Source organism: Notamacropus eugenii, chromosome 1, assembly GCF_028372415.1.
Source record: "Notamacropus eugenii isolate mMacEug1 chromosome 1, mMacEug1.pri_v2, whole genome shotgun sequence".
NCBI classification, from domain to species: Eukaryota; Metazoa; Chordata; class Mammalia; order Diprotodontia; family Macropodidae; genus Notamacropus; species Notamacropus eugenii.
Window position 1 is genome coordinate 27,355,136 of NC_092872.1, and position 14,133 is coordinate 27,369,268.

The window sequence follows — 14,133 nt, forward strand, 5'->3', positions numbered from 1 at the left end:
AATAGTTTGACAAGTTAAAAGTTCACATACCTAACATATTGAATATCAAAAAAAAACTTTATATTAAAAGGAAATATACTTTACAAATAGACATACATTCTAGGGTTACTCTGGGCTTTTTTGGAAAACCTAGTTCCATGTTATGTTATTTGAGTTTTAAAAGTATATTAGCTTATGTTATATATATATGTACATATATATGTTATAAATGTTATAAATTTATATTAGTTTATATTATTAAGTTTGCTGTATCACAAACAAATTCTGTAGTTTTCATTAAGCTATTAGCCTAAAGGGAGATGTGTATACCATTCTCTTACTGCCACGAACTTAATAGATAACAAGAAAAAGCACACAAATACACATGGTATGAAACTTTCTGTTGCAATTCAGTTGCTCACAGTCATTTAACAAGTCAAGCAAATTAAGCAGGTTAAACAAAAAAAAAAACCCTTCACTTTCACAAAGAGATTATTTCTTTGTATTAGATTTACCTTAATTTTTTCTCACTGATGAAATGAACCAAAAAAGGGAATATATTTTGCCAGGTATTCTGCGTCATTCTGGCCATCATCCCCCTCTTATTGGATCACGTCCTGTCCAGAAAGTCATATGCTAAGTGACAGAGAAGATACTACGTGGGAAGATACTGCTTTGTACAGCAAGCAGTTAAAGTTCAGGGTCAAAAGATTGTGATAGTATGCTGCAAAGATGTGCTCTTATCTCTTTAAGCTTTATGTGTATAACATATATAAATATATACATACACGTACACACAAACACACACATATATGTATATATTTTAAGGAACTTTTTGTTTTATTATGTATGAGCTAATTCGCAGCACTAGGTATGGAGTCAATGGGTAGACTGGGTTTTTAATCCCTAACTAAGCTCTACAGCTTGTGTATGAGTACTATCAGAGCATCTGTATACAGTTTGCGCACCATCTAGGGTGGTTTGAAAGTCTGCTAAGACAGCTTTCATTTGTTCTAGATAGTAGTTGAAAAGGAAGAAGCAAAGGTAAAAATCTATTTTTTAAAAACTGTTTTGAGTGGAGAAGAGAATAATATTGCTGAGGCAGATTACAGCAGTAGTTAGAAACACAAGTGAATTTCCCTGATGGTGATGAATGAAGTTAGGAGAGTTCCTATTTAAATATATACAACTGGCTTTTGAGGCTGGGCTCTAAGTCTGGAGGGAATATTGGCGCAGCGGAAAGGTTGGCCTTAATGATCATGGTGGAGAAGAATGTTGATCAGAAGTAGTAAACATTTTATGGAATATGCTGCAGGATAAAAAACAGTAGATTAGAATCCAGAATATTACCCAATAGAATGATTTGCTGCCTCCACATTAATGAAAGGGTCAACACAGGGCCCTTTAAGCCCAGCTACCTATGACCACTAAAAGGATATTCTTAATCTGTGATGTAGGTTTATAATGAAGTTCAAAGCAGCACTGAGAGGGATTGTAGTAACCCTTTGACCTTCTCTAGATTTTCACTACTTAACATCACAAGTGATAGGAAGTAACAGTATATGTCATATCAGACAAGGGCCACCAAAAACTCCCTGGCATTAAAAAGAAAGACTGCCATATTGCTACATGATAGGTCATGCTAAGTTCACAGTCTTCTTCCAATTCTAGCACAGTAATGAAATTCATTTCAATTAACTGATACTCTCTAATGATTAGCAGTCCTCCAATTAATTAAGTCTGTCTTATTTTCATAAAGATATTTGTATCTGTATTTACCCAGTTCCTTGGTGCCTTGGTAGGAACACTACCACCCCTGCTGCCATGTGGTGGACTTCTATGTGTTTTATATATTCAGTTGTCTTTTAAATGACATTTCCCTTTCTATCTCTTTCTGATAGGTTTTTGGTAATATGCAGAAATGGTGATCATTTATGTAGATTTTTCTAACTATTGAAATTCTTAAATGTTTCAATTAGTTGATGTTTTAACATTTTCTAAGTAAACTCTCATAGACTTGGCTTTAATATTTATTCCTGTCATATGGAGTCATTGATTTCTATTTGGTACATTTTGATTTTCAAGGAGTCTACTATTTACACCTTTTGAACTAAGCTATTAATTCTCATAGTAAGTCTTTTCTCTTAAACTCTCATTTCATTTCCAAGTCTTTCTCCCAGTACTCTCATTTCACCTAAAATATCATTTTAACTCTGTTTAAGAATTGTGCTTCATTAGAGTCAAGATGGCAGAAGTGTTGAGCTCTCTCCCAAACCCTTCCAAATACCTGTAAGAAAAGACTCTAAACAAATTCTAGAGCTAAAGAACCCACAAAATGACAGAGTGAAACAAATTTCCAACCCAAGAAAACTTGGAAGGTCAACAGGAAAGGTCTGTTGCACCAGTCTGAGAGAAGAGTGTAGTCCAATGTGGGCCATGCCAGCTCACATGGAGTCAAAGCAGGCCTCAGGGGACTGAATCAAGGGCAAATGTGGCAGGTTCCATTCTTCTCAACCCACAAACGCCAAAGACAACTTAGACAGTCAGTAGAAAGGTCAGTCAGACCTCAGTGAGAAAGAAGTAAAATCCAGCCCCAGCCTCAAACCCAGGGCAGCTGTGGCAGCAGGGGCAGGAGTTGCTTCTAGAACTCTCAGTCCACAAACAGTGTGGGGATTGATTGGTTGATCACAGGGTGATTGCAGGGATCTCATTGTTGCCACTGAGGCAGGATTCTCTTGCTTTACCCTGCTTGGATTTGGGTTGCAGTCCTGGGGCAAGGGGGATTGCTGGAGTGGCAAAGCTTGCAATGGTAGAGGAGAGGAAATCCTCACAGTTCCAAGACAGAAAGAGTGTTTATGGTCACTCACAGACCAGTGCACAGACCAGGAGAGGGGTAAGCACCTCTCCTTTGATCATACAACCTTGGAAGAACTGAAAATTTAGAGGTGCCTAAGAATCTCTTTATTATGGGAGTCATTTTTCTATTTATTCATTGTTCCAGTCTAACTTTCATTTTTCCCCCTTTTTTGATATTTTATTTAGTATTTTATTTTCCCCCAATAACATGTGAAACAATTTTTAACATTCATTTTTAAAACTTTGAGTTCCAAATTCTCTCCCTTTCTCCCTTTCCAACCCCCTCATTGAGAAGGCAAGCAATCAATATAAGTTATACATGTGCAGTCATACAGAATATATCTATAATAGTCATGTTATGAAAGGAAAAAAAGACAAAAAACTCAAGAAAAATAAAGTTTAAAAAAGTATGCTTCAATCTGCATTTAGACACCATCAGTTCTTTGTCTGGGGATTGATAGCATTTTTCATCATAAGCCCTTCAGAGTTGTCTTGGATCATTGCATTGCTGAGAAGAACTAAGTCATTCACAGTTTATCATCTTACAACACTGCTGTTACTTTGTATGCAGTTGATTTCACTTTGCATCAGCCCATGCAAGTCTCTCCAGGTTTTTCTGAGAGCATCCTGCTCATCATTCCTTAGAGTATAATAGTATTCTATCATAATCACACACCACAACTTGTTCAACCATTCCCCAGTTGATGGGCATGCTTGCTATTTCTAATTCTTTGCCACCATAAAAGAGCTTCTATAAATATTTTTGTCCAAATATTGTCCTTTTCCTTTTTGTTTTTTATCTCTTTTGGATACTGGCCTAATAGGCATACTGGGAGCTCAAAGGCAATGCATGATTTTATAGCCCTTTGAATATAGTTCCAAACTGCTCTACAAAATGGTTGAATCAGTTCACAACTCTATGAACAGTGCATTAATGTCACATTTTTCTCACATGCCCTCCACCAACTGTCATTCACTTTTTCTGTCCTATTAGTCAATCTAATATGTATAAGATAGGACCTCAGAATTGTTTTAATTTGCATTTCTCCAATCAATAAACAGTAAGTTAGAGTAGTTTTTCATATGGCTATAGATAGCTTTGATTACTTCATATAAAACTAATAATATCTTTTGATAATTTATCAGTTTGGGAATGGCTCTTATTTTTATAAATTTAACTCAGTTCTCTATATGTTTGAGAAATGAGGTCTTTTACAGAGAAACTTGCTTTAAAATTTTTTTCACAGTTACTATTAGTAACTATATTCCCCTCCATCCTATTCCCTAAAACCAGTTTATTCTATTCTCTCCCTCCTTTCATCCTGTCCCTTCTCAAAAGTGTTTTGCTTCTGACTACCACCTCCCCAATTTATCCTCCCTTCTATCACCTTCTCCCTTTGTTTATCCCCTTCCTCTCCTACTTTCCTAGAGGGTAATAAAGATTTCTATACCCAACTGAATGTATCAGGTTATTCCCTCTTTGAGTCAATTCTGATGAAAGTAAGGTTCATTCATTCCTCCTCCTCTCTCCCTTTCTTCCCCTCAACTTTTTCTAGTCTCTTCTTTGTGAGATGATTTACCCCATTCTACCTCTTCCTTCCTCTTTCTCCCAGTACATTCCTTTTTCTCCCTTAATTTTATTTTTAGGTATCATCCCTTCATATTCAAGTGCCCTCTGTCGATATATACTCCTAACTACTGTAATAATGAAAAATGTCTTATGAGTTACAAACATCATCTTCCCATGTAGGAATGTAAACAGTTTAACCTTATTAAGTCCCATACGATTTCCCTTTTCTGTTTACCTTTTTATGCTTCTCTTGGGTCTTGTATTGGAAAGTCAAAATGTCTACTCAGCTCAGGTCTTTTCACCAAGAATGCTTGAAAGTGGCAGAGCCAAGATGGTGGACTAGAAAGACACACTTACACAGGGTCCTCCCCACAGCCCATAAAATACCTGTAGAGAGGGACTCTCAACAAATTTTGGAGCAGCAGAAGTGGAGAACAACAGAGTGGAGGAGATTTCCAGCTGGTGACCTGAAAGGCCCATGGAAACGTTGGTTGCGCCAGACGTGGAGCTGAGCGTGGAGCCCAGCCCAGCCTTGGCAGAGCACAAGACGAGACTCTGGGAGGAGAACACCTTGGGGGCGGAATCTCCAGTCGCAGCAGCGGGGCCTCAGATCTCTCAGCCCACAGGCGCTAAAGGTCAGTGATGGGGTTTTATTAGCTGGCCAGGAAAGGAGAAGGGCCATCCCATAGCTCCAGCAGCAGGCAGCTGTCACAGAGCCTATGGAAGCTCCATTGCTGGAGTGTAAAAACCCCTGGGGGCATTGAAGAGCTGAGTCTTACCTCAGCCCTGGGTGGAGGCCCTGGGCAAGCTGCCCTTTGTCTCACACTGAATGGTGGCCCTGCCCATCCTGCTTATCTGAAAATCAGCCCACAGTGCTGACTTGGGAACTGGAGGCCAGGTGGGTATGGAGAGGTAACCGCTAAAATTCTGGGCATAAACATCCCTCTCTGAGTCCAGACCAGTACACGCTTGATTGCGCCACCTTGGAGGAACTGAGATCTCACAGATTCCCACAGTATACCCTACTCTTGACAAAGGACCCAAAAATCAAGTAACTGGTTGAGAAAATGCCCAAAAAAGGGAAAAAAAATAAGACCATAGAAGGTTACTTTCCTGGTGAACAGATATCTCCTCCCATACTTTCAGATGAGGAAGAAAAATGCTTACCATCAAGCAAAGACATAGAAGTCAAGGCTTCTGTATCCCAAATATCCAAAATAAATATTCAATGGGCTCAGGCCATGGAAGAGCTCAAAAAGGATTTTGAAAATCAAGTTAGAGAGGTAGAGGAAAAACTGGGAAGAAAAATGAGAGAGATGCAAGAAAAGCATGAAAAGCAGGTGAACACCTTGCTAAAGGAGACCCAAAAAAATGCTGAGGAAAATAACACCTTGAAAAATAGGCTAACTCAATTGGCAAAAGAGGTTCAAAAACACAATGAGGTGAAGAATGTTTTCAAAAGCAGAATTATCCAAAAGGAAAAGGAGGTTCAAAAGCTCACTGAAGAAAATAGTTCTTTATAAATTAGAATGGAACAGATGGAGGCTAATGACTTTATGAGAAACCAAGAAATTACAAAACAAAACCAAAAGAATGAAAAAATGGAAGATAATGTGAAATATCTCATTGGAAAAACAACTGACCTGGAAAATAGATCCAGGAGAGACAATTTAAAAATTATGGGACTATCTGAAAGCCATGATCAAAAAAAGAGCCTTTCATGAAATTATCAAGGAAAACTGCCCTGATATTCTAGAACCAGAGGGCAAAATAAATATTGAAAGAATCCACTGATCACCTCCTGAAAGAGATCCAAAAAGAGAAACTCCTAGTCACATTGTAACCAAATTCCAGAGTTCCCAGGTCAAGGAGAAAATATTGCAAGCAGCTAGAAAGAAACAATTCAAGTATTATGGAAATACAATCAGGATAACACAAGATCTAGCAGCTTCTACGTTAAGGGATGAAAGGGTGTGGAATATGATATTCCAGAAGTCAAAGGAACTAGGACTAAAACCAAGAATCACCTACCCAGAAAAACTGAGTATAATACTTCAGGGGGGGAAATGGCCTTTCAATGAAATAGAGGACTTTCAAGCATTCTTGATGAAAAAACCAGAGCTGAAAAGAAAATTTGACTTTCAAACACAAGAATGAAGAGAAGCATGAAAAAGTAAACAGCAAAGAGAAGTCATAAGGGACTTACTAAAGTTGAACTGTTTACATTCCTACATGGAAAGACAATATTTGTAACTCTTGAAACTTTTCAGTATCTGGGTAGTTGGTGGGATTACACACACACACACACACACACACACACACACACACACACACACACACACACACATACACACACACACACACACAGCACAGGGTAAATTGAACAGGACGGGATCATATCTTAAAAAAATGAAATTAAGCGGTGACAGAGAAATATATTGGGAGGAGAAAGGGAGAAATGAAATGGGGCAAATTATCTCTCATAAAAGAGGCAAGCAAAAGACTTTTCAGTGGAGGGAAAAAGAGGGGAGGTGAGAGAAAAACATGAAACTTACTCTCATCACATTCGACTAAAGGAAGGAATAAAACGCACACTCATTTTGGTATGAAAACCTATCTTACAATACAGGAAAGTGGGGGATAAGGGGATAAGTAGGGTTGGGGGGATGATGGAAGGGAGGGCAGTGTGAGAAGGTAGCAATTTGAAGTCAACACTCTTGGGGAGGGACAGGATCCAAAGAGAGAACAGAAGCATGGGGGGCACTATAGGATGGAGGGAAATATAGTTAGTCTTACACAACACGACTATTATGGAAGTCATTTGCAAAACTACACAGATATGGCCTATATTGAATTGCTTGCTTCCCAAAGGGAATGAGTGGGGAGGTAGGGATGAAGAGAAGTTGGAAGTCAAAGTTTTAGGAACAACTGTCAAGTATTGTTCTTACTACTAGGAAATAAGAAATACAGGTAATGGGGTATAGAAAGTTATCTGGCCCTACAGGACAAAAGAAAAGATGGGGACAAGGGAAGGGAGGAATGTTAGAAGAGAGGGCAGATTGGTGATAGGGGCAATTAGAATGCTCAGTGTTTTGGGGTGGGGGAGGGGAGAAATGGGAAGAAAATTTGGAACCCCAAATTTTGTGAAAATGAATGTTAAAAGTTAAATAAATAATTTTTTTTAAAAAAAGAGTGCTTGAAAGTTCTCTGTCTCACTGAATGTCAATTTGGGGGTAGGTGATTCTTGATTTTAATCCTAACTCCTTTGCCCTACAGGGTATCATATTCCAAATCCTCTTATCCTTTCATGGAGAAGCTGCTAAATTTTGTGTTCCCCTGACTGTGGTTCCACCATACTTGAAATATTTCTTTCTCACTACTATTTTTTACATAAAAGCAGTCATTATTGAATGAAACCACCATTGGAGAGAAGAGATTCTCTATCCCTTTCATCTCTATTATGAACAAACTGACACCGATAATAAGTAAGCCCAAGGGATTCCAGAACAACACAGTCCCTACTATGAGTCCTGCCTCCAACCCAGACCTAGAGTCATCATACAAGGGAGTGACCCTTGTAGATATGTGATCTGGCAACTGTATTTGCAGGTCCTACAGTCCCTAATTCCTCAGTAGCTACAGTGTCTGAAGATCCCTAAATAAGTTATTCACCACCAAAGTTCTTTACACCATCAAGTAGACAAGACATCACTTTCTATCAACAGAAATGGTGCTTAAGAAGAGTTATTACGATCTCTCTTGTCACTGCACCCTAAAGATTACTTAGCCTTTCCATCTGACTTGCAGCTAACACTTTCCATATCAGTTGTCTCCCATATTAGAATGTGAACACACTGAGAGCGAGGGCTGTCTTCTTTGTCTATTTATATTCCTAGAACTTTGAACATAAGTGCTTAATACTTAAATTTTCATTCTTTCATTCACATGTGTAAGTTTATTACACTGTGCCTGGGAAAGTTAATCTTTCTGTATAATTCTTTTAAAAATAATTGAGCCAATTTCAATTAGTACTTCCATATAACAATGCATTTGTGATACTATATGTAGCCTATAAAGATAATAGGTCTTTAAAAAACTTAGGAGAAAATGGGTTATTATAGTCTTAGTTCTATTGTTGTAGCTAAACAAATTTGACAATCTCTTCATTTACCACCTGTTATTACTAACAATCACACTGGTAATTTTTGAAGATTATGCTTTTTTTTGAGCATCTGTTAAAAATCAGAACACACTGCTCTAAACACATTTTCTCTGGGGTATTATTATTATTATCATAGCTAGCATTTATATAGCATGTTTAAGGCTTGCACAGTGCTTTACAAATATACTCATTTTATCATTTTAACATTCCTGGGAGGCAAGTGCCATTTTTATATCCATTTTACCAATGAGGAAACATAGGCAAAGAGAGTGTAAGTGATTTGTCTAAGGGTTTTAAAGCTAGTAAGTGTCTGAGACAGAATTTAAACTCTGGTCTTCCAAACTAAGTAAGGTGCCTCTAATTTATTAATTCCTCAATAATACAGCAAGATCTATTAAGAACATACTTTTTTAAAAAATATAGTGGAAAATGGGAAAGTCACCACTGCAACTTGCTGCATACTAGAATATTAGTAAAGGATTATACATATTCACGGTATGGTGTCTCAACTACCAAATATTTGTGGGTCCTACTGCCCCAAGCAGCCACAAAATAATTATGATTGACCTCTTTGTGCTTTAGTAAAATAGGGTAGTCCAAAACTTTCAGTTCAAAGCCAATTTTGATGACTATAATACAGAAAAAAAGTACATACCGAGCTGGAAGTTAATATGCTTGAGGAAACAAAATGAATCAAAGAAATATGACACAGAAATGCTAAAAATCAGTAACAAGAGTACAGCTGATAAGAAACCTTAAAGTAAAGCATAGATTGTGCCATTATTACAGTATGCTACTAAACATGAAATGAATACAGGACAAAAATAAGGAGTCAAATATAAAATGATTTTTAGTTCTACAACATGACAGCACAATGTAATGGGAAGAGTCATGGATAAAGAGTCAGAGAAGGCAGTGAATCCAAATCCCATCTCTGCTACTTGTTGCAGGTGTGCACATCACTTAAATTCCCTGGGTCTCAGTTTATATCAGCTATAAACAATGGGTTGGCTAGCATTTATATAGCACTTTAGATGACTTCTCAGGTTCTAAATCTATAAAAATCTGTCCCTTTAGGTGAATGCAAACATAATAGAGGATGGTTACAATTAATTATGAACTTGTATAATGAACTCTCATAGAATGAAATTACTTTCATTAGTCATTATTTAGCATTTGCTGAGTATACACAAAGTGTTAGACAATGGTATAAAACATATCAAAACTCAAGGCTAATGGTTGATTTTTACAAACTCTTTTGATGTGCTAAGAACCTGGAATGAGGACAGTAACAATTATGTTGAGAAAAGTGTCAGCATAGGCACAATCTACAAATTCACTAATTACTAAGGTACATTTTTAAAAGCTTTTTATTGAGGCTATGTATGAATGATAATGAGATGAGCTGGCCATTGAGTGAGAGTGAAAGACAAAAAATGGATGAAAAAAGTTGTGGACTGGTATCCACAAAATAAAGAAGAAGACCTTAGTGTATTTTTGGATTTTGTATTATAAAATGTATATGGGAAACATGAAGGATGTGAAAGTGAGGAGAGCTTGTCATGTGCATGGATAGAGAACATGTCTATACCCATAAAATAAGGAAGGCTTCAAAAATTTTAAATTTCAAAGTAAGTTACATAAGCCTGTCAGTAGAATTTAACTGTGGTCTGCAGTGCATGTTGGCAATCATAAGGATGTGTAGATAAGTCAAAACAACCAACTACCCCCACAGCTTAAGCAAAAATTAAAGGACAAATTCTTCTGACATCACGGCCTCATGACTTCACCAAGGATATTTGAAATGCAAGAATACAGGACATTTAAAAATTCAAGATAAAATTAGCATGGGGGGTGGGGTGGGAGAGGGAACCAGAGTGAATGCATTTTAAAAGGGAACTCAAAAGTTCCGGTGAGGCAACTTGCTCAAAAGAGAAAACCAGAGTAGAGAGGGTGCTGGAGAATGAAGAGCTTTTACTCTCATCAAGAAGGGAGGACTGCTTCAGGCTGTTCCAAAGGGAAGTTGTTCCAGGAAGATCAAAGAAGAAACTAACTGTTCTCTGAACCAAGAAAGAAATAAACCAAGTGAATCAGAACATTGTGGCGCTTAATAATTGAGAAGCAAAATGTGTTAACCCAATAACAAAATCCAAGATTTTGCTTAAAACAGTTAAGAACAGGTTGAGCAGAAAAGCCAAGTAAAGCTATCTCTGACTAGTTATAAACAAAGTATGTCTTTTTGTACTTAGGAGTCTCTTTTGCTCCCAAAGTTTCACTATCATGTTAACACATTTTCCTACTCAATTATTAAAAATCACTATGTCATGAATTCACTTGGTCTATTTCTTTCTTGGTTCTGAGAATACCTGGTTTCTTCTTTGGGCTTATTAGAACTATTCTACTCTTAGAAAGCTGAAATCAATCCTTTTCTTTATTTAGCATTCTTCTGATTTATATACGTTTGTTTTGAGAGTGTCATGGATTGACTGCTGAGTCAGAAAATTTCTGAGCTGGAAAGGACCTTGGAGATCATCTGGTGCAATCCTCTCCTCTTAGAGATGAAGGAATTGAAGTACAGAGAGGCAGAGTGAATTAACTAATTAATACACAGTCTAATGGACACAGGTCTACCCTTCAGGTCAGAAAGACCTGGTTTCAAGTCCTGCCTCTGATCATACTAGTCATGCGACCATGACAAAGTCACTTAGCCTCCTCTCAATTTCTCCAAGTAACTCTGTAAGACTTATTTCTAAGAATTACCAATCCACATGGGGGTAGGAGGTAGTCCACACTAGGAATTTCCCACATGGATGAAATGACATGTACAGATACAAAATGTTTTCTTCAACAAATAATTATTAATGTAAATGATCAATATAGTATTTTCCTTAAGGTTCGAAATACTGCACATGCCACTTAATTTCTATGGATGTTGGTACCTCTGTCTATAAATCACAGCTTACAACCCTTACTTGTAAGGTACCATTTAATTTTAGCATTCTATTATTCTAAAGAAAAATAAAAGTTTTTGAGTACTTATTATGGATTGAACATTGTGAGAGATTAAAAAGAGTATAATTCAGTTTCTGCTCAAAAATCTATAATCTAGCTGGTAAAACAAATCATAACTATGTGAAATATGTTAAACTGAAAAACAATTCAAAACTACAAAAGAGGAGATGTAACAAAGCTATTTCAATTCTACATGAATGGTTTAAACAATGGCTGTTGAAGTAGAGAATGGAGAAATGATTGTAGACAAGAATGGTCAAGGAAGAAATAGGTGAGTCTAGAAAACACATAGGATTTGAGTTAAGTCAAGAGGAGTGGTGACTGGGAGACAGAGGAAGGTACTTGGGCAGAGGGTACAGCATGAGCAAAGGTGGGGAAGTGCAAAGAATGTTCTGAGTATGATAGATAAACCAAGCTGTTCACATGGGACTGGAGTAAGCAAGAAAGCTATGGCCAGAAAATTCAGATTCTTAGCTGAAAGATTCTGAACTCTATCCAGTCAGTAATTGGGAGTCATTGGGAGTAAGACCTGTGTCATGGAAAGATAGTTTTGGCTACTGTGTGTTGAAGTGAAAGAAGGGAAAAACAAGTATCAGGGAGGGAATTATAGAAGGCCATATGAGAAGTGATGCACTTCTGAGCTACGATGGTGTCTGGTTTTGTGTGACGAAGAAGATAGACATAAGAAACGTGGTGAAGAAAGGGGCAATAAAATTTGGTAACTGGAATGAAGCATGAATCATCCAGTGGAAGTCCTGGGATGACTGTAAAGACAGTGATACCTTCAATAGAAACCAAGAAACTAGGAGAAGGAAGAGGCTTAAAAGAAAGAGTGTCAGTTTTGTTTTGGACATGTTGAGTTCGAGCTTCCTACAAAACTTTCAGAAGCTGATATAGACAAAGAGGTTAGCAGTAAAGGAATTGGAAAAAAGCCTTCATTTGCAAGGTGCTAACCAGTCACTCATTTCATGTATATCTGTTTATATGATGTCTGTATATGCTGTTGTCATAAAATTAGCTTAAATAAAATAAGTTTGCTGTGAAGAAAAAAGAAAACTTTCAGTGGTTCCCTATTACCTCTTTCTAGGATAAAATACAAATTCCTCTGTTGGGCAGCTAAGACCTTTTACAAACTGACTCTAGTCTATCTTCTCAGATTGATCCTTCATGCACGACCAGTCTACTTTTATTTCTAAATCATGATAATCAACTGGCTTCTGTGCCTCTTGTACAGACTGCCAAATAGCCATCCTTATTGCTGAAAGAATACCAGTCTCCTTGCACACAAGAGACATCAACAGACTTAAAGCTGGAAGGATGTTCAGAGATAATTGAGTTCATCATCCCATTTTGAAGAAGAGGAAACTGAGGAGTAGAGAAATGAAGTCACTTAAATAAAATGAATATTTCCCAATACAAAGTAGAGCACAGTCAACAGTCAATAACCATTTACTATGGTTAGCAGACATTGTGCTAAGTGCTAGGTATACAAATACAAACAAAGACAGTCCCTATCCTCAAGGAACTAGAATCTCATGGAGAAAGGTAGCTGATGTGAGGACATGATGGAATGTTCCAAAGAAGTCAAAAGTGGTGAGTTTGGTGGAAAGTCTGAAGGACAACGGTGCTGAGTCCTTCCTCAAAGCCAGGTTCTGGGCTTGTGGCCTCCCCCTCTAGTCTGAAGGTGTGATCAGCGGAGCAGAGGGTACTGAGATGTGGTCTGCTGCTCTCCTTGTCTGCTTTTCCTTCTCACCCTCCTGTTCTCTTCTGTGCATTTTTAAAAAATGCTTCAATGACTGCATTTTCTTTGTGAGTGGATGAATTGGGAAACCTATTGTTAGCTCCTCTCTCCACACCTTTGTGACCAAAGAAGCTGGGAGAAGAAAACGATCAAAATAAATATGCACAGTCAAGCAAAACCAATCCCAACAATGCCTGTGTCTAAAAATATCTGTCTCACTGAACACCCTGAGTCTAGCACTTCCGTGTCAGGAGACAGGCAGCATGCCTCATCATTGGTCAAGAGCTGGTCACTGTACACTGATCACAGTTATTAAGTCTAAGTTTTTTTCCCCTTTCCAATGTTATATAAATTATTATCCTGGTTCTGCTCATTTCAAACAGGCAACAGTTTCATATTTCCCCAAAAGTGTTCCTTTCATCATTTTTATGACCCAATAATGTTCTATTACAATCATATACCAAGATGTGTTCAGTCATTCCCAAACTACTATGTATCCCTCTGATTTTCAGTTCTTAACTAAAACAAAACAAAATTGCTATAAATGTTTTTGTATTTATGGGCCCTTTTCCTCTTTCTTTGATATTTTTGAGGTAAAGGCATTGCAGTGGTATCATTGGGCCAGAGAGTTTGCATGGTTTAGTAACTTTGGAGACATAATCAAATTGATTTGCTGAATGGCTAAGCCAATTCACAAACACACTAATTGTGCTTCGGTATACCTCTTTTAACATTTTTTTTTTTTGCTTTCTTTGCCAATCTAGCAAGTATGAGATGGACCCTTAATAGCTCAAATAATTCTACGTTCTGTGA

General features: G+C 37.4%; 1 protein-coding gene across 11 annotated transcripts in view; it reads right to left on the reverse strand.

The window, feature by feature from the left end:
- CCDC171 (coiled-coil domain containing 171) overlaps positions 1 to 14,133 on the reverse strand; it is a 509,668-nt gene that overhangs the window by 46,583 nt on the left and 448,952 nt on the right. The window contains exon 27 of one of the 11 annotated variants that reach the window (XM_072655963.1): positions 9,393 to 13,452. The exons of the other annotated variants lie outside the window; for them this stretch is intronic. Coding sequence (XP_072512064.1) covers positions 13,417 to 13,452 — 36 coding nt within the window. The 3' untranslated portion in view covers positions 9,393 to 13,416. Of the gene's footprint in view, positions 1 to 9,392; positions 13,453 to 14,133 lie in introns of those variants that run through there. 11 annotated transcript variants of the gene reach the window in all.